The sequence below is a fragment of the Urocitellus parryii genome, chromosome 4, assembly GCF_045843805.1.
Source record: "Urocitellus parryii isolate mUroPar1 chromosome 4, mUroPar1.hap1, whole genome shotgun sequence".
Classification (NCBI taxonomy): domain Eukaryota; kingdom Metazoa; phylum Chordata; class Mammalia; order Rodentia; family Sciuridae; genus Urocitellus; species Urocitellus parryii.
In genome coordinates, this window is record NC_135534.1 from 145,755,084 (window position 1) to 145,774,585 (window position 19,502).

General features: G+C 42.1%; 1 protein-coding gene across 7 annotated transcripts in view; it reads left to right on the plus strand.

Moving 5' to 3' along the window:
- The first annotated feature begins 5,396 nt into the window (after positions 1-5,396).
- Positions 5,397-19,502, plus strand: part of Vldlr (very low density lipoprotein receptor) — a 33,644-nt gene continuing 19,538 nt past the window's right edge. For 4 of the 7 annotated variants that reach the window (XM_026406448.2, XM_026406453.2, XM_026406449.2 and 1 more), the window contains exons 1-2: positions 5,920-6,062; positions 19,075-19,194. In XM_026406448.2, coding sequence (XP_026262233.1) covers positions 5,981-6,062; positions 19,075-19,194 — 202 coding nt within the window. In that variant the 5' untranslated portion in view covers positions 5,920-5,980. Of the gene's footprint in view, positions 5,608-5,628; positions 5,761-5,919; positions 6,063-19,074; positions 19,195-19,502 lie in introns of those variants that run through there. The other 3 variants (XM_026406450.2, XM_026406452.2, XM_026406451.2) reach the window with 3 other exon arrangements.

Sequence of the window (19,502 nt, forward strand, 5' to 3'; positions counted from 1 at the left end):
TGAAATTACTCAAAAGCAGTCTACAGCCATACCACACTGAATGCACCTGATCTTATCCGAAATTATTAAAAAAACAGTATGTGAAATTGCCTTTGGTTTGAGATTTTTAAAAAATCATTCTTAATAGATTATAAATTTCACTCGGGTTTAATTTTTATAATAAGTCTACATTAAGCATTTTATTTGGGGTTGAAGCAGGGATAGGAACTTGATTTGGCCAGGATATAAAAGAAAGAAGTTGTTCAAGACAGTCCTTACAAATCCTAAATTCCTCTTCTGAATGTCCTCCAGAGGGCACTGGGCACATCAATTCTTTTTTTTTTTTTTTTCTTTCTTTCTTTCTTTTTTTTTTTAATCTTTTATTGATTTTATTTTTTTAAATACACGACGGCAATGGAATGCATTATAATTCTTATACATATAGAGCACAATTTTTCATCTCTTATATAAAGTACATTCACACCAATTTATTCTTTTATACATGTATTTTGTTATTTTTGCATTACAGTTCTTAATGCACATATATACCACAATTTTTCATATCTCTGTGTATAAAGTACGTTGCCCATCAATACCATTGGGTGGCCACATGTGGAGTTTTGCCCATTGCTTTAGGGTAGCACCACAAGTCACCCTTGAGAGGGCATCTTCATCAGTTTAGTGCAAGTAAGAGCTTAATCTAAATTGACTAAACAACAAAGGTAATCCATTGGCTCAGGTGAGAAGTCCCACGGAACATCACTTTCAAAACAAGCTGACCTGGGCCCAGGATTACAGTTTGGATGCTGTTTCTGATTCTCTCATATTCCTCTTCTCCAAAAGTCAGTTTCATCTTCAAATTGTCTTCCTTCCTGGGGGTACAATAGTAGCATGGCCAGCAGATCTGGCCTTATGCCCACATAATCACATTACTTAGTAAATACCTTTCTAACCAATTAAAAGTCCCTAGAAAAAGTCCCAAGCTTCACCACAAATGAAGCCACTTGGGTGATGTATTTAGAGTTTAAGTATCCAATCATTGTGGACAGAGAAAGCCACAGGTTGACTGGTTGAGGCCCTGACCAATCACAGTGGTTGAGGAAGGAAGTTAAACATATAGATTTAGAATAGTGGTTCCCAAAGTGTCTTCCCTGGCACTAGCATTCCACGGGAATTTGTTGGAAAAAAAATCTATTTTGGGCCCCCTCTCCAGACCTATTCAATCCTAAACTCTGGGAATGCAATTTAGCAATCCATGTTTAAATAAACCTTGGCCATCAGATCATCCACCTGTGGATCCCAGAGAGAAGAATAAATTCTATGCATTTCACTGGGCTGTCACACAATTAGAAAATGCTGAAATGGAGACTTGGGAAGTCACTATCAAAATTCTTCCCAAGAAATATTAGGGACTGAATTGGAGCAAATTATATTCCACATTCATATAATTATGTCAAAATGAACCCCAATATTCTACAATGGACTAATAAAAAAGAGGTTTATTTTGAAAAACAAAACAAAACAACAACAACAACAACAAAACTTCCCAAGGGGATAGCTCTTTTTCACTTCTTACTTCCAAAGCTGGGGTTGCAGAAGTCAGTGCTACAAATTAGCAAATTAGTTTGAAGATGAATTCTGAAGCCTGTATTTATGAGGCTAAGGGCTTTGCAGAAAAGGAAATGACAAGCATCAATCTTAGCATTTTTCTGTGGGCCCTAACCTACTCCTTTCAGAGAATTTGGAGAAATAATGTTTCAAGTATTTGAAAGAAGTAAAGCCATGTAGGATTTAAAACTGAAGAAATTATTCTCTAAAATAGTTTCTTAATCATGACTAATCCTAAGAATCAACTATAATAAAGTTACATATACAGATCCCATGCCCCACCCTAGACCTACTGATTCAGGGTCAAGGAAGGGCCTGGGAATCTGTACCAAGAACAGTAGTTTCTTTTTCTCCTTTCTTTAACCTACTCTCTCACTACTGGTGCCTCTAACTAATTTCTATTCCTCTAGTTTCAGTCTACTCTACCCCCCCAAAGAAGCCACCTCTCATATCACTGACAAAGTAATCTTTCTTAAAAAAAACTAACAAAACTGGACGTGAGACCTATGATCAAAATCTGTAACAAGGCCTTGCCATGCTTCAATAGATAAAATCTAAAGTCTCTGTGTATCATACTAGGCTCAACCTAATCCTGTCCTTCCTTTTCTTCTGCCTTACTTCCCATCATTAGTCCAATTGAGTCTACCCATCCTGAGAGTCTCTTACACTGCCTTGAATACATGCTGCTCTTGTGCTTTAATTCCCTCTGTTCATCAGGTCTCTCTTTCCTTCTTCCCAAGTGTTCAGTGAGGTAAATGCTAGGTTATGCTGATGTAACAAAATATCAAGAGATGAAGAAGCCAAAATTTATCTCTCATTCACTCTATGTCAAGGTTTAGCTCTCATTCACTCTATATCACCTATAAAGACAGGTGACAAATAGTTTAGGCTTGATAAGCAATATATAGTTTCTGTTGCTGCTGCTTTTTCTTTTTTCTTTTATTTCTTCCATCTTTTTTGTAAATCTTTAAAAATATTTTAAAAAACCATTCTTATTCATAAGTCATATAAAATCAATTACTTGCTAGACTTAGTCCATGAGTTCTAGTTTGCTGACCCCTAATGTATGTAGTCATTTCCAGAGACATATAGGCAGCTGGGAGCTACTTAGATGAGTAGTTCTGAGTCACTCAGAGACCTGGGCTAATGAAACAGCACCTTTGGAATGTTTTTTTTTTTTTTTTTTTTTGTCACTGTACAGATAAAAAGAATCTCACACAAGGAATAAATGCCTGTCTGGAAGAGGCATCTATAACTTTTGCTCACAAATTAGCTGAAGTTAGTCTTTAAAACAACCCAACCATCAGGGGGCTAGGTATTGCAATCCAATCATGTGCCCAGAACGAGGGAGAATTTAAATTACTTGGTAAAAATCATGAGTATGCTCAGCTCTGCAACAGATCTCTGTAAAGCCTTTTCTGGTACCCTCATACTGAAGCCAGATTAGCTGCTCTTTCTTTGTAATCAATTTTGTAGCCCCTTGAGCATCTCTGCCTTATCATTCAGTAATGGGGCACTGCAGTTGCCTACTTGTTTGTCTCTCCCACCAGATTCTCAGGCCGCTCAGATAACCACCTCCATATGCCCAAGACCTTGCAAATAACCTACCTTCCTGGGATGTTCAGTGTATGTTACTTAAACAAATCAATGAATGTGGTGAATTGTGGGAGAGAATGGGATTACCTATGCGTTTACTGGAACACTTCTAGAAGCCAGCAGTATCAACTTCTCTAAGCTAACTAAGTTCATCCACATCAATCTCCACTCATGATTGATTTATTATTTTACTACTAGTTACTTTCTATACCAATTAATACATTCTTTCTCCTGTCTCATCCACTCTTTGCAAAGAGCTGGTTTTTGAAACCACAGAACACTCTGATATTATGTGGGTTGATTTTTTTTTCTCAGTTTATAGGTCAGAGGCAGGCACAGAGAAACCCAGTGATTTTTTCCAAGATACACATCCAATCAGAGAGTTTATACTTCCCTTTGATTCAACAAAAAGATAGAGGATTGAACACAGAGCTATAGCTAAGTTTGCCAACAGTTTATTTTATGCTAGAAAGCATAATACATGTTTGTCAAAGATAAGTCTTATTGTACTATATCAATGTTTAGCTTGTAGTGTACATTTCTCACTGAATAAAATGTTAAAAACAACTACATCATTCTTTATTAATGCTGTACCTTTTTATGTTGATTCCATCCATGTCCTCTACTCCCTTTTGTCCTTAGTAAAGTGGAAATGGCCTTTTCCCAATTCCAAGAAAACTGAACACATCATGCACCTAGGGTGTGACCATTCACCTCAGTGCCTGTGAGGTGGACAGCACTAGCATGCATCTGCACTACCAAATGGCACAAATTTAATTTGTTTCACATGCAACATGTGTGTGGCTCCTGCAGTTTATATTGATCATGTAACCACAGAGTGAGCAAAGTAGCATTCACAATGAGATGGAGTACAAGTCTTCATCTATACATCAAATAAAGCTACTTCATGTTTTTCAGTCACAATCTGGATAAACCCCGGATAAACCAAAATGTATCCTGACTCAGAATTTTCCTCATCTCTCTGTCTCCTGGGGATGGTAAATTCCCAAATAAACATCCCTTCTGCTGACTAGCTTTGACAAATGCCCAGGAGAACCAGGGCAAGGAGAATACAGCTAGGTAGTGCCCTCTACTCCTCGGATCAGCAACCGAATAGAGCCAGGACATGATATTATTGAAATCTGCCAACTTTGAGTCATTCAAGGTAAAAACAACTTTTTAAAAAGTATAAAAACTCTTCACTGAAGGTGCAATAACTCCCACTCTTGTTAGCTGCTCAATGGGCCACAACAGACAACGCACCTCAACCAGGGGAAATAAAGTGTGCAAGAAAACTGAAGTGCACAAAAAGCAAATTATAGGCTCAGGAACTGTTTGGCACAAAACAAAGATCAGTCCTTCTAGGAGTGTTGCTTTTGCTTCCGTTTTTCTTCCCTTAAGCCTTGTAATTGAATGTTACAAAGTGTATCAAGAAAAAAAATCTACTGGGGTCCCCCTCCCCCAAACCAGAAAGGTTAAGCTTTTAATTACAGGCCCTCAAACTATCATTTTGTGCAATTAGCAATTAACTATAATGGTTGATGAGAGAATGCAGAGCTGCGCTAGCAATTTCCCTCCTCCCCATCCTAGACTGGGTTATTTTAGTCTTGTTCTATTACAGAGAACAAGCCACAACCGCGCGCTCTCTCGCTCTCTCTTTCTCTCACTTAAAGACACATTTAATTTTTAGCAAAATGGCATCTCAGCGTGCGATTGATAAGTATCCCGAACCCCACATCAGAGCAGCACAAACGTTTGGAACCCCTTCTCTTTGTCACTTTCTAGTTGGAGAAAGGAGGCCTGAGAAGATGCTACCTACCGGCCCCAAACCAGCCTCTGGTAGAGAGGGTGGTAGAGAGAGATGCTTGCTGCCTCTAGAAGGTGCAACTCGTCCCCCCACCCCCAGCCCTCCCTGCAAGCCCCGTTATTGGGGAGGCGGTGGCAATAGCAGCAATAGTTGCATCAGCGCTAACTGCTGCCGCTGCTGCATTTACTGTTGGCGGCTGCCGGAGGAGGGTACAGTAATGACTGTAGGGAGCGCACAGCTGCTGCGGCGGCAGGTTCCCTGGATCAGGAAATTAGGACAGACACCCGGGATTGGAGGCGAGGGCGGTGCGCGAGCCAACCAGCGGCCGCCCCGGCCCCCCGTGAGCCCCGGGCGGACGCGCCGGGCCCCTGGAGCAGTCCGGATGGCGGCGGCAGCCGCGGCCACTGCCACTCACGCAAGCACGCTCACACTTGCACACACACTCGCACACCCCCGGCGCAGGCACCCGGCTGCTTGGCGCGTGTGAGAGCAGCGCGTGGAGGAAGGCTCCAGCCACCGCCCCCCCGCTGACCACTCCCCCTCCTGCCCCCTCCTGGCTCCTCACCCCGCGCTCCAGCCGCTGCCAGTGTGGGTGCTCCGCGGCTGGCTCCTCTCTGGTGTCTTCTCCTTTGCTCTCGGCTCCCCACCCCCTCTCCCTACCCCCTTCTCCTGTACCCTCCCCTCCCCTCCCCTTCCCTCCCCTCTTCTGCAGCGCCTGCATTATTTTCCGCCCGCAGCCTCGGCTTGCACCGCTGCTGCAGCCCGGGGAGGTGGGTGGGTGGGCGGGCTGGCTGGTGGGGAGGAGATTGTGCAAGTTGTAGGGGAGGGGGTGCCCTCTTCTCCCCCACTCCCTTTCCCCCCCTCTAACTCCTTCCCCCTCCTCTTCCCTTTCCCCCTCCCCGCCCCCACCTCCTTCCTCCTTTCCGAAGGGCTGGTAACTTGTTGTGCGGAGCGAGCGGCGACGGCGGCGGCACCATCCAGGCGGGCACCATGGGCACGTCCGCGCGCTGGGCGCTCTGGCTGTTGCTCGCGCTGTGCTGGGCGCCCGCGGACAGCGGAGCCACTGGAGCCGGTGAGTGGGGACGCACCCCTCCGCAGACGGCCTGGAGCAAACCAGGGTGCCGGGAATATGTGTGGGGGCCCTAGGCGCCGGTCTTCTCTAGCCCACCCCCCTCCTAGGAGGCGCCGCTCCGCTCTCCTCCTTTCCCTCCCCACCCTGGTGGCGCTTCTGAGCTGTCAGCGCCTCGGCTACAGGGCTACAGGGAACCGAGCTTGGGGGACAGTGGGGTTTTGGGTGTCCTAAACCCTCGCTTGAACTAGTCTTCATTCCCTTATGCCCCCTCCCCCAGAGCTACTGCTTTGCCTCGTTTTTCACACCCTTGACAGGGGCTAGGGACTATGAGCTTCTGAGCCACTGAACAATGGTTCTGCCTCCTCTGCCAGGCGGAGTGTTAGGAAGAAGGCAGAGAGCCGGGCCTGGCCGAGAGGTGCGCGACAGCCCAGGGCGCGCCCCTTGGACTTAAGTAGGGTGAGAGCCTACGGCGGATGGAGGTGGGCATCTGCAAGGATGCGGGGCGTCAGGTGCTGGCCGGGGCAGGGAGTCCCCCAGCAGCCGTGAGCTGACGCACGTTCGGTGGGCGGCAGCCCGGGAGGCTCCGCGGAGCCGCCAGAAGTGCGCAGCCTGCGCACCCCAACTGCGACTCCCCAGGCCCCAAGCCGTCTCGGTGGCGTGCAGGTTAGAGTGTGGCTTTCAAAAGGGCTCTCCTTGAGGTGCTTCTCCACACCTCGTTCCACTCCGGGGCGGCGTGTCGAAACCTCTTGGTATATGTACATGCTCCTGATGCAGCTGAACCGGGGAGAGGGGTTGGACACAGACTTAATCTGGTTAGTTTGCGGATCCTGTTTCTCACTGGGCTTCCTCCTGAGGAACCGAATACTAGTCTAATGACTGTAATTAGCCTTCATTCTAAACAATAGATCAAAAGAGTAGCGTGGGAGCTGGTGTATGGTTGTGGCTTGTTGTGAAAGGCAGGGGTGACTACCCTTGAGTCCCGGGGGTCAGCTGCATTGGGCCTGGAAGCCCTGTCCAGTGTTCAGCCACTCTCCCACTTGGGCCATACAACTTCCCTGAGCAGGCGACAACAAGCCTATCTTAAGAAGGTTTGGTCAGCGTCTTGGCGGGTCCCTGAAGTGATCTTAAGACGTGACACAAAGGGGCTTGCTTGCCAGCCAGTTCTAGGGAAAGGGGACTGAAAGCTGTCTCAGCCCTTAATACCCATTCCAGAGTCCTTACCTCCTATCGCCTGGTGGCTTAGGAGGCCCGCCCGCCCGCCCGCCCGCCTGCAGTCACGTGTCTCTTGAAGTGAGAGTGAACTTTCAAATGTGTGGTCAAGCAGCTTCTCTGGCAATACTTGGGGTTTGTAAAAATTCCGAATGCCCCCTGCCCTTTGGTTCGACTGTCCGGAGCGTGTGAAACTGGGACGGGCTTTTCAGTTCTTTGCGATTGGTTGGCTGCCCGGTCACGTTTAGGTGGGTCACGTGGTTCCACGGAGTCTTAATTTAGCTGCCTGAGAAATGTTATCTTTAAGAGAAAGTAAGAAAGCACAGGTTACTAGCGGGCTGTAACCTCAAAGGCTTTCCTCTGTCTGAACTCTGAAAAAGGCGAGAGTGTCCTGAAGGTGGAATGTGACCTGTAAGGAAGGAACCTAAGAGCCCAGAAAAGCCCTTTCAGACATTAACAATCATTAATGGATGAGTAATACTAACTTATTAAACGATCTCTCAGAATAGTGCCAGGACTTGCATTATATTTTTTGCAACATTTCAAAACACTATACCAGAAACTGCCTACAATTATCCAAGCAAGTGAGAGAAAATATTGATTTTTTTTTGACTGCACATCCCTTTATATTCTTGGATTTTAAGAAATACTAACTTTGCTTTAGAGGTTAATGTTTCCCTGTGGAATGCGAGGAATACACCTAAAGTGTGGAAATGAATTTGTCAAAGCCATATGTTGGTCTTGAATTAGATAGGCGAGGATCCCTTTATTACATGTGAAATAAGGGACATGCTGTGTACAGTGGAAAAGATACCCATGCAAACCTAAATTTGTCAAAAGGAAAGAAGTAGTTCCTTTCTGAACTGGAGCAAATTTGGCTGAGGCAGATATTGATCCCAAGCCAACCCAGACTGGCTCCTGTCTTAAGTTCAAAGTCCCAGGACATGTGAACTGACTTTCTGCCCTAGGTCTTCTGTTCTTACCATTTCTCTCCAACTCTCCTGCCCCCCAGCACACACTTACTTTGCTGGTCCAGAATACTGTAGGACAGGGCAAGTATGCACAAGACTCAGGGCAAAGAGCTTAAGTGAAGACAGCAAGAGAAGTTAGTATACTTGGGTGCAAATTACCTGGAGGTTCTAGGACATTTTCCTCCCACCTAGATATAGATTAAGATCTGGGGTACCATACATTCTTCAAGGCTAGAGTCTAGAAGAATTAAGGTTTGTGAGAGCTATTCAGATACGGTTAGCAACAAGCAGAAGAATAGGAAGAAACTTCTTTTATTGTGGGGAGTGGGTTGATATAAAATTGGCAGTATTAATAGACCTAAAGGTAAAAAAAAAAAAAAAAAAAAAAAAAAAAACTGAGACAATGAGAAAAGAAACCTGACCTGTCTAGGTAGAACTGAGAGAAGGTACAATAATGACAATAATGATGGTAATCTTTGCTTAAGTCCAAGAATGGGACATGTTAACAGGGACTTTAAAAACAAATCACTAGAAATTATATTGTTAAAAATATAAAACAATAAATCTCACCATTATGTGTCATTATGCACCATTTTTTTAAAAGTAAGAAAAATCAGGTAACCAGCTAAGCCCTTGTAGGCAATGAGAATTGCTTGAAACAGTTTTATCCCCTCAATCATCCTCTTGCTCCCTTCCTTCACTTGGCACTTACCTGTAGTGCTTGTCCTATGTTATTTAACTTTTGTTTTTAGTGCTCACGTCTTCAGATACCTAAAGCATGCATATCAAGGCCAAGTTCAGTAGAGCTGTCAAACGTTAAGACTTCAGTACAACAAAGTGCATATTTAAACACTCAGCATAGCTAGCAAAGGTGGCAGCCTCCATCATCAAAAGAAATACAGTCCTGATTGAAGTGTTTGTTCCTTTTATAAAAATTGAATAACCATGTGCTTGACTTGAATTTTTGTTATAGTCCTGAAAGAGGTGAAAAGTCCTTGTGAGCCCCTTCTTTTCCAGGAGGGGTAGCAAACTGATATGATAAAACTAGAGTAGAGCAGGAACCAGCCATACGGCTTCAGGTTTTGATCCAAAAACCCTTAAACTTGGCACACAACATCGAAATATAGATAATTCATAGTAAATAGCTGGGCCATTTTCTATTTCTCACAGACTGCGAATCACTTTCTTCTCAATATAGGGACTAGTGATCTAGAGGAGGCTGTTACCTATATCAGGTTACAATTAGCTTCAATTTGCATTGGGACTTTCCTTTGGAAAGCCACATTTGCATGCTAGCCTATTAGATATTAAATGCATTACAGGGCCATGAGGTCTATAATGACCCTCAGAATATGCATACTTGCCTCATGAGAGCATCTCATGGTTAGGCCAAGTCAACTGCCCCTAGTGTGGTTAATTGATAGATTCAAAATTGCTTGGTTTATTCGCTTCTAATTTGATCTCAAGAGAATACCCAGGCCACAAACTACTTTCTAGATATACACTCCAAAAAATGCTTTCTTTGAGATTATGGGTGAGATGTACTTGTTGAACAGAAGTAAATGGTCAGGGACAAACCCCTGTCCCAAGCTAAAGATGGGCAAATCTAAGGAATGGTAATATTTCTGAGGACTTAGGGTCAAGTATAAGAGAATTTGACTTTGTAAGTGAAAATATCTCAATTTCACTCTATGCATTTATCAATCTAAATTAGTGTCTCTTTGCTATCCTCAGCTGTTGGCTCAAAATAAAAACATTGAACACTGTTTCTTCCAACGAGTTAGACACACTAACAGCTCTGTGGATGCTAAATAAGATGGCAGGTGATACGTTAAACTTAGCCCAGTTTCCCTTTCATATGATGTCTCCTAGGAAAACTTGGGCCTGCTAGTTATTTTGAGGTTTTCAATTAACAATTAAGCAAGAGAGTGCCTGTTAGGTGCTGTCAGAGTAGGTACAGAGATTCTGCTAGAAATGTCTTCATGTTTGCTCAGACATCCTTTGCCTGCTTTGTATCTTAGCAGTGCTGTATGGCTATGGAAATGAGTATGCCTAGCCCTGTATTGAAGAGAGAACTTTAGGGAAAAAAACTACAGAATGGGGCCACCGGCTAGGAGTGGCTGATCTGCCACCCTCTGGGGGTTTATGGGTTAGCCCTGAAGTCCAGGAGTCTTAATAGGTCTAGACATAGTGTTGGGAATTGGGTGTGAGTATGTGAGGGGAAGTGAAACTTGCCAAGCAAGGGAAATCGTAAAGCCTTGGTGATCAACAATGTTTGCATGTTACTTCATGTGTTACAACTTATATAGTTCCCAATATGGTGAGTGAATAGGATTCCTATTTTATAGACTACCTGTAATCCTTAGTATTAAGAAAGTTTTCCCAAGACCTGAGTTACTGAAGGATCTCTAAGTTTAATAAATAGGTTATAAGCTGAAGCCAGTCTCCATTGTACATCTGCTTGAAACCAGTAGATGTACACCCACAGAGCACCCACCCATAAGTCGTATGGCACCAGACAACACAGTGACCACGGAGTTCATGGCATTTCTTCTAGTGGGGAAGTCAAACTGGGAAATCAGTGATCCAAAGACATACTAGGATAGGAGCACTGAATTAAAGGGAATAGATCTGGTATTTATTTAAGATTTAATCATGAAAGGAACAAATGGCAGCTAAAGATTGCCAGAGTTCCCATATACTATTGGAGTTATAGCTCATGAAGTTTCACTAAACTCTCCAAGAACTTAGACTTTAACATGATGCCAGGAACTATCCCATCTCTGCAGATGATCTTGCAAAGCTGATACAACTCAAGCAACAATGGATTGCTGCCAGCATGACCAGAGAGCATCACAATGGCAGAAATAAAATCTGAGTCCAGGAACATCAAACTCTTAAACTTACCAGTTAGGGGCTGCTGATTCCCAAGTACTGGAATCTATTCACATGGAAATGAAGCTGACACACTCATTCTGACATACAAGTGTGTGAAAGTGTATTGTTTTTTAATGATAATGTGCCATAAGCAGGAGATGAAGGTACTCTCATAGGCATAGGAAACAGGGGCCTTTATAACCTGAACTTTCAAAATATTCTAGCTTCTAAAGTAGTCACACTTAGTTTCAGTTTCGGAAAAACTAGGGAGAATATTCTAACAGAATTCACACCAGCCTTATTAGTGGATTAACAAATCAATGCATACATCCAGGACTAGTAACTAGGGTCTAGAGAATCTTTAGATGTCAGACACTAGGGTCTGAGTTATAAAGATGCTCTACAGGCCCCACCTTAGGAAATCTGCGTCTCAAGGTAGAAAGAGGTAGATAAGCACATCTCAGTGGATGGTGTTTGTGAAGGCATAGGGAACTATGGTAAATAGCCAGACCACACCTGGTTCTGTCCCAAAAGGCACATGAGGGCCTCATTGAAGAGGTACCATCTGAGTCCACTTCTGGTGGATGAGTGAACAGGAGTGACATGGGCAGGTGGGATCAAAGCAAATGTGGAGGTGAGCTGAAGCATGAGGAAATGACTGAGGCCTCTTAAAGTGTTAGCTCAGCTGCTATAACCTGAGCAGGTGATGACCAAAAGGGAAAAGTTTGGGGACACTAGTAGGGAACTTAAACTAAATCCTAAGGACAGTGGGAATCCAGGAAATGATCCCATCCTTGGCTCTTCTGGCCATTCTGGGTTGCTTGAATCACTGTCTCAATTTGGACAGAGAATGTGACAGCCTGGAAGTAAAAGAACAGGAGACTTAAATTTAGATCAAGTGAGTGATGAGGGCTTAGATATGGCCAGGGCTAGATGGCCAAATGTCAGAAGAAAAGAATCTGGGTTCATTTCTCAACTACTGATTTAGTGAAAATGATGGGACTGATTATAGCTAGGACACATGAAGAAAGGGAGATAGATTTTAGAAGAATCTCTTTACTATTTGTACCTATTAAGGAATCCAAATAAGTTTTACCTGCAATAATGGACTCAAGAGGTTGTTATCATCACTTCTGTTATAAAAGAATAGCATTTATCTCCATTTATCTCCTATGTCCTTTCAGTGATGAACATAAAGGCTTATGAGGGTTAATAGTATGGATAGTAATAGAACCTTGAAAGAGCCTCTTCTGTTATGTATAGAATTCACTGCTTAACCTTATTGCCATAGTCTTAAAGTATACTGCAAGACCAACACAATTGACATTAACTCTTCAGAAATGCAAGTGAGGGCCCCACCTGGACCCACTGCATCACATTCTGAGGGGTGGACTCAGCATGATGTGTTAGCAAGTCTTGCAGAGGATTCTCATGTACACTAGGATTGGGGAACAACTGTTTTAGTTTACTACCCACAGAGCCTTATAACTTCCTGGGTGTATCGTGTGAGAACTTTTGCTCTGCCTTGACTAGTGTGCTTAGACAAGCAAACCAAGAACTGTAGTCCTGTTAGAAAAAGACTTGCTAAGGGAATTCTGGCAGCATTTAAAAAAAAAACTATAATGGGAAAGGGAAATAGGGGTCTAGCTCAATAATAAAACTGTACTAAGAGAGTATCATTCTGATAAGTGAATCCAATTAATTCTAGATTAATTTAAGCCAGCTCTATTATCTAAATTCCAAGTCAAAATATTCTAGAAGGTACAAAGTCCTGAATTGGGTGCTTATTCTAGAAGGTACATAGTCCTGAGTTTACTCGTGTGCATGATATCGGAAGGTAGAGTGCCTGGCTTCACATCCTAGCCCTGCCCAGGATGATCTTGGGCAATTTCTATATTTCTCTTCTCCAAACAGGTTTCCTGAACTTTAAATGGGAAGTAATAATGCTGACCATGGACAACTGAGGATTAAATGAGTTAAGAGACATGAAGTCTTAGAGCCATGTTTGACCAACAACAAAAGCATTCAATTATTTATCTTTGATTCTTATTATCTTCATCAGATGTAGATAGAAAAACTGTTTGACAATTAAACTGTAAAATTCACTTATTTCAGTGATTAAGAAAAATTATCCAAAGTAGTTAGCAGTTTGTAGTTAACTCCTAAACTGGTTCTTAATGTTTCCAAGGCTGACTTTAGGATCAGAACATCTTAGCACCGTGTTGCAATATTTTCCCTCTGATCAACCTCCTACCCTGTAGAAAAACTTCTTTGCTGACTCAGAAATCTGTTTATCCTAAAAGGAGTTTTAGTCTATGAATAGAAAAATTGGCTTTAAGTAGCAATCATTAAAGGAGAAGTGAACTAGACTAAAAATAAATGCCCTTGGTGGCCCAGAAGTGCCCAAACAAATGGACTGAAGAATTTCCAGCAGATGATAACACCTTTATGCTTGAGCAATGAGGAAGGACATGAAAGAAGTGAATTCTGGGCTGGATAGCCCCACAGTGTGGCCACATGAGCCCCTCTGTGCAGGTTCAAGTGCATGCTGAGCCTGAAACTCAGAGACGTCTCTATATTCTAGGCATTCATGTTGGAGCACTTCTGCCAAGATGCCCACTGAGAGTCCTATAGGAAAGTTGTATCCTATCTTAGAAGCTTGGTTTTTACTGTAAGGTCTGTGCAGTTTTTAACTGAAGCTTAATTGTAGGAACAATTAGGCAACAGCAGGCTGACTTCTATGTGTATTAAAAATCCTGAATCTTTTGGAACCAAGCGAGTTGCCATCACGTCTGGGTAGCTTTAAACTGTTTAGGTAGCAAGTCTCATGGGACACTGTTGCCTTGAAGGAAGTTTGTGTAGTCTGATTCCATAGATATGAGTGACAGTGAAAGCAAGTGATTCTTGGGGAATTCACTCACTGCTAATTTAAATAGACACATCAGTGAGTAGGTACAATGACTCAAAGGCCTCTCACCCAATGGGACACAATATTCATTCTACTAAGTATTAGAGCTAGAAGGAAACCTAGACAGGGCAATTTCTTAAAGTAAGAGGACCCTTTTCAAATTATCTCAGAAAACTCTAGTATTGAAAAGAAAATCTTCCTGGGTGAAACAACTGGGGATTCCTCCTCCAAGGAGTTCCTCCTTACTTCAGTACCCCTGAAGCCCTAGGGCAATTCCTGTGAAACACTATGACTATAAGGAACCCACTGAGAATTTTATTTTACTCCAACTTTTCATCTTTCTGAGCAGAAAAATCCTGGATTGTAGAATACCTAGTGCTTTGACTTCCAAGGTAATTCTTTCAGGTATCATTAAGCTTTAGCTTAACCTGAGAATTAAAAAGAACCTTGAGTGTTGATGATTTCAAGTTCAGCCTGTTCCCTTTATGAAAATATAATACTGAACTTGAGATTTAACTGTCATGGATAGAAACAGACTACAGGTCTACAATCCTGTAATCCCCAGAGCTTTAGAAACCAAAAGCTTCTTAACTCATTTGGTGCTTTCAATTCTCCTGGACCTCTTTGTGCAGTAGCAGTCCCAGTTGAACACTGAAGATGGAAAGGTAGACTCTTTGGGAGAACTTGGAGGGAAGACCCACAGTATTCTCATCGAGTGGCTGAGATCTTAGTATTCAGTATAGCATTTGAGCTCTTCCTGCTCTTCATGAAGCAGGGAATTAAATGGAACTGGAGGGAGCTTTCTGCCTATGAGAGTCTCTCAAAACAAATTGCTTAGAAAGGTAGTAAACAGATAGGGATGTCCACGAAGCTTAAGGTCTTTATTTGCCCTCTTTTTTTAAAAAAAAAAATTTTTTTAGTTGTAGTTGGGCACAATACCTTTATTTTATTTATTTATTTTTATGTGGTTCTAGGATTGAACCCAGGGCCTCACACATGCTAGGTGAAGGCCCTATCATTGAGCCCCAGCCTCAGCCCTAGCCCCTTTATTTGCCCTCTTTAAAGCATCCTTTATAAAGCCAGCTACCCTGCCTGCTCCCACTCTCATCTCTCCCCTCTTTTAGACATGTATTGGTAGTACATTGAACTCCTAATTCCAGTTGTCCCTCCTTCCAAATGGAATGTCATGTTTGTGTGATGGTGAAATGCAGCTTTATGACAGGCAAACAGCAGTTGGATGCAGTGGACACGTGGGATAAGAAAGGCAGAAATTAAACTCCTTATTGCCTTAGGATATTGGAATGAACACTAAGAAAATACTATGTCTGTTATGAGCTTGCTTAATATACATTCCTGAGGCAGAATTGCTGGGATTCTAATATAACTTATTATACTTGGTAGTTTTGTATTACAACTAAATTCACCTCTTCGAGGTAATAGAATATTGTATGCTGGCATTTAATCTGAGGTCAGCTTGAGCACCTGCAAGATCTGTAGCTTAAAAACTAATTTTTAAGAAGGTTGTCTTCCAAGTACCTCACTTGGGACCTGGAAGTGGTACATCATTTGACAGTGGAGAATCATCTTTTGACATCTACTGTTAAGCTTTATCCAAGCCTGATTATATGTTTATCATTCTGACTATGTCAATGTCAGTGCTTTTGTCTCATTTTGACTTGACCTTTGGTAAACTAAAACACTCAAAAAATTCAAAGCCTTTCAATCTTCACTGTATTCTAACAGCAGTTCTCTATGTTCTCTGCCTACAAATAGTTATTTTACTACTTTTTCAAATAAAGTACTCAAAGTAGACTCTTACTACTCCCACAGTCTTCACAGGTCGTAAGGACACTGAACTATTACAAGTGGCCCCTGGAACATGAATCCACACATTAAGAATATTCTAAGTTGGGCTGGGGATGTGGCTCAAGCGGTAGCGCGCTCGCCTGGCATGCGTGCGGCCCGGGTTCAATCCTCAGCACCACACACCAACAAAGATGTTGTGTCCGCCGAGAACTAAAAAATAAATATTAAAAAATTCTCTCTCTCTCTCTCTCCTCTCTCACTCTCTCTCTCTAAAAAAAAAAAAAAAGAATATTCTAAGCATACATGGTTAATGGGGGCAAGAGGAGGAGGCAGCCAGGTACCTCACACTGGCTTAGTGGTAGAAAACAAACAGGTGGTACTTCTAAATAACTATCTCTATCTCTCCTTATTTCCCATTATAACTCCCTAGAATCTTATATTCAATTGAAATATTTATAGAATTAATAAATTTTATGAAATGCTGATAGGAAATGCCATTAAAACATATTGCTTTGCAGCTAGATCCTAGCTTGACTGGACTCTTGGGATTGGAATAGTAGATAGAGTTTTAAAAGCAATGTATTTAGTACCTGAAGGTAACCACAACCATATGGTAATCTTTACTGGAACCAAATTTTAATCTCCCTGAGAATTAGCCAGAAAGCATAGAATTCTGCCTAGCAGCAGGGGGTGGTTGATACTAGGGAGACCAACTAGAGTATTGTGCACATAACACAAGAGTTCCAGTCTGTGCTTGTCTCTATAGTATCTGTTCTTATGCCAGCACGTCCCAGCTGCAGATGCTGAGAGTGGCAGGAAATCGGAAGGCTTTCTGCTTGAGTCTCCCCCGCCCCCCAACCCCATTCTCCCAGTAATCTACACACACTACATAAGTCCTCTGGCTTTCCCAAATACTTGTGCATGTTGGCATTAAGAATCAGGTCTGTGCCTTTTATTTCAAAGCAATCATGTCCTCCAGAAGGACAAGCTGTCAATGATAGGGGACCCCTGTCTCCTGTGCCAGGCAAAAAACTGAGTGTCCTCCTTCAAGTCTTAGTTCATACTACAATGAGTTAAATAGCAAACACTAAGCCAAGGAGAACGGGCTCAGAGATACCGAATGCTGGTCTGTGGCTTAACTTTCCTTTCCTTTCCTTTTCAATCATCACTAAATTAGAAACCATTTCCGTTTGCCTCTTAACTATACTTCCTTGTTTCTTTTGTCTTAGAGCTGATTCATAAATGTGTTTTTCCAATTAGGCCTCAATTTCTAAGATGAGGAACCATGTCTTAAACCTCTTTTTCTACCCTCTTCTTGCGGATCCCTTTCTAAATCTGCTTTACTTTGTGATAGGAACATCATTTATGAATAATATTATAGATGTGGACAAGAAATGCCATTAAAGGATTAGGATTTGGCTGCCTGATTGTAGCCACACAAATGGTTTAAACAAATGAGAGAATGAGTCCAGAGGGGGATGGGGTGCCCTTTGTGGACTATTGGCAAACTAGATTCCTTTTATCTTCATCTGGTTCCTTTGGTCCCAAATCACTATTCCAGCCACCGTGTCCAATTTTTGGGAATCAAGCTGGAATAAAGGGAAGGAAAATGATTCCCTAATTTTTTAAGGATACAGCCATACATCACTTAATAATGGAGGTACAATCTGAGAACTGTGATGTTAGGCCATTTCAACACTGTGCTGACATCAGAGTAGTTACTTACACAAACCTAGATGTTGTGGCCCACTATACACCTCAACAATACAGTGTAGCCTGCTGTTCTTGGGCTATAAATATGTACAGGAGGGAATTGTACTGAATACCGTAGGCAACTGTAACATGATAGTAAGTGTTTGTATATCTAAAAACAAAAGGTATAGTAAAATAAATATGGTATAAAAGATAAAAACTTGTGCACCTGTGTAGGGCATTTATTATGAATGGATCTTACAAGACTAGAAGTTGCTCTAGATGAGTCAATGAGTGAGTGGTGAGGGAAGAGAAGGCCCAGGACATTACTGTGCTGACTTTGTAAACACCATGCACTTAGGCTACGTTAATTTCCAAAAAAAAAAAAGAAAGAAAGAAAGAAAGAAAAGAAAAGAAAAGATTTTTCTTTCTTCAATAATAAATTATTCATAATTTGTTGCAACTGTTTGTTGTTATTTGGGTTTTGATGCTGGGGGTGAAACCCAGGGGCTGCACACTATATAGCAGGTGCCCCATCACCATGCTGTATCTCTAAGCTTTACTGAATTTTTTTGGCTTTATAAACCTTTAAACTCTTTTTAGACTTTTTGACTATTTTGTAATAATACTTAGAACACAAACACACTGTACAAAAATATTCTCTTTATATTCTTATTCTATAAATTTTTTTCTATGTACAAAAACTTTTGTAATTTTTACTTTTTAAACTTTTTTGTTAAACACTAAGATACAAATACGCACATCAGTCTAAGTCTACACAGGGTCAGGAGCATCAGTATCCCTGTCTTCTATCTCCACACTTTGTCCCACAGGAAAATCTTCAGGGGCAATAACATGCAGAAGCTGTCACCTCCTCTGAGCCTTCTTCTGGAATCCCTTCTGAAGGGCCTGCCTGGGGCTCTTCTGGAGGAGGTGCCACTCTTTTCAGAAATATATCCATGGTGGTGAGCTTGGTTTGTGTCCTTTTTGCACTGTAGATTTGCCTATAAGCAGATAATGCACCAGAGCACTGTGCTTTATTAATGAAAACCTCTAGGTATTGGGGTCCCTATTTTCAAACTTTTTAAGAAGCTTGTTTAAGTCTGCAAGAGGTTCTGCTAAGCCCTTCACTGTGAATTTTCTTAGGGGTTCTTTTTCTTCTCGTTTTTTTCCCTTATTTTTCAACTATGTATTCTCTGGCAATAGGAATTCTTTAACTTCAGTTTAGTTTTTTGAGACCACTGTCCTAATCTGCATTCCATTTTGACCAAAACATCATGCAGCACTTGATTCCATTTCTTCCATTAATATTGGCATTCCATGAGCCAGAACTTAATATCCCTGCAAGAAAGGTTAGGAATCTAGCGTTTGGTATTAGCCTGTGCCCAACTGAGAATTCAGTTATTGTCAATCACTGTCTTAAAGGCCCATCCCATGCTGGCCCCTGAGTCTGCAGCTGTCCCACTAGGGTCCCCATTCCTATATTTTAAGTAACTTGTATTTCTAACTTTCTACCCTGGCTTTGCTAAATGTTACTTCCTTATTCTAGGCAGAAAAGCCAAATGTGAGCCCTCCCAATTCCAGTGTACCAATGGCCGCTGTATAACCCTGCTGTGGAAATGTGATGGAGATGAAGACTGTGTCGACGGCAGTGATGAAAAGAACTGTGGTAAGTGAAGAGCTCAGTCACCTCATTTGTCACCTCACTTGGACTCGTGCATGTTACTGAAATGCGATGATGGTATCTTAGTTACTACAAATGTGTTGAGATGCTGCAAATAAAATACACACAAAAGAATTGCTTTGAACCCAAGTCCAAAGAATCTATACTTCCTGGTCCACAGGAACATAATTGAGTGTTTGACACGGGGTTATCAACTTGAGTATGGAATGTTGAAGATAAAGTGGAGTTCCTTTCAGATGACAGGACCTGGTTTATCTTAGATCTGGCATATGGGGTATAGGAAGCTGAGGAAA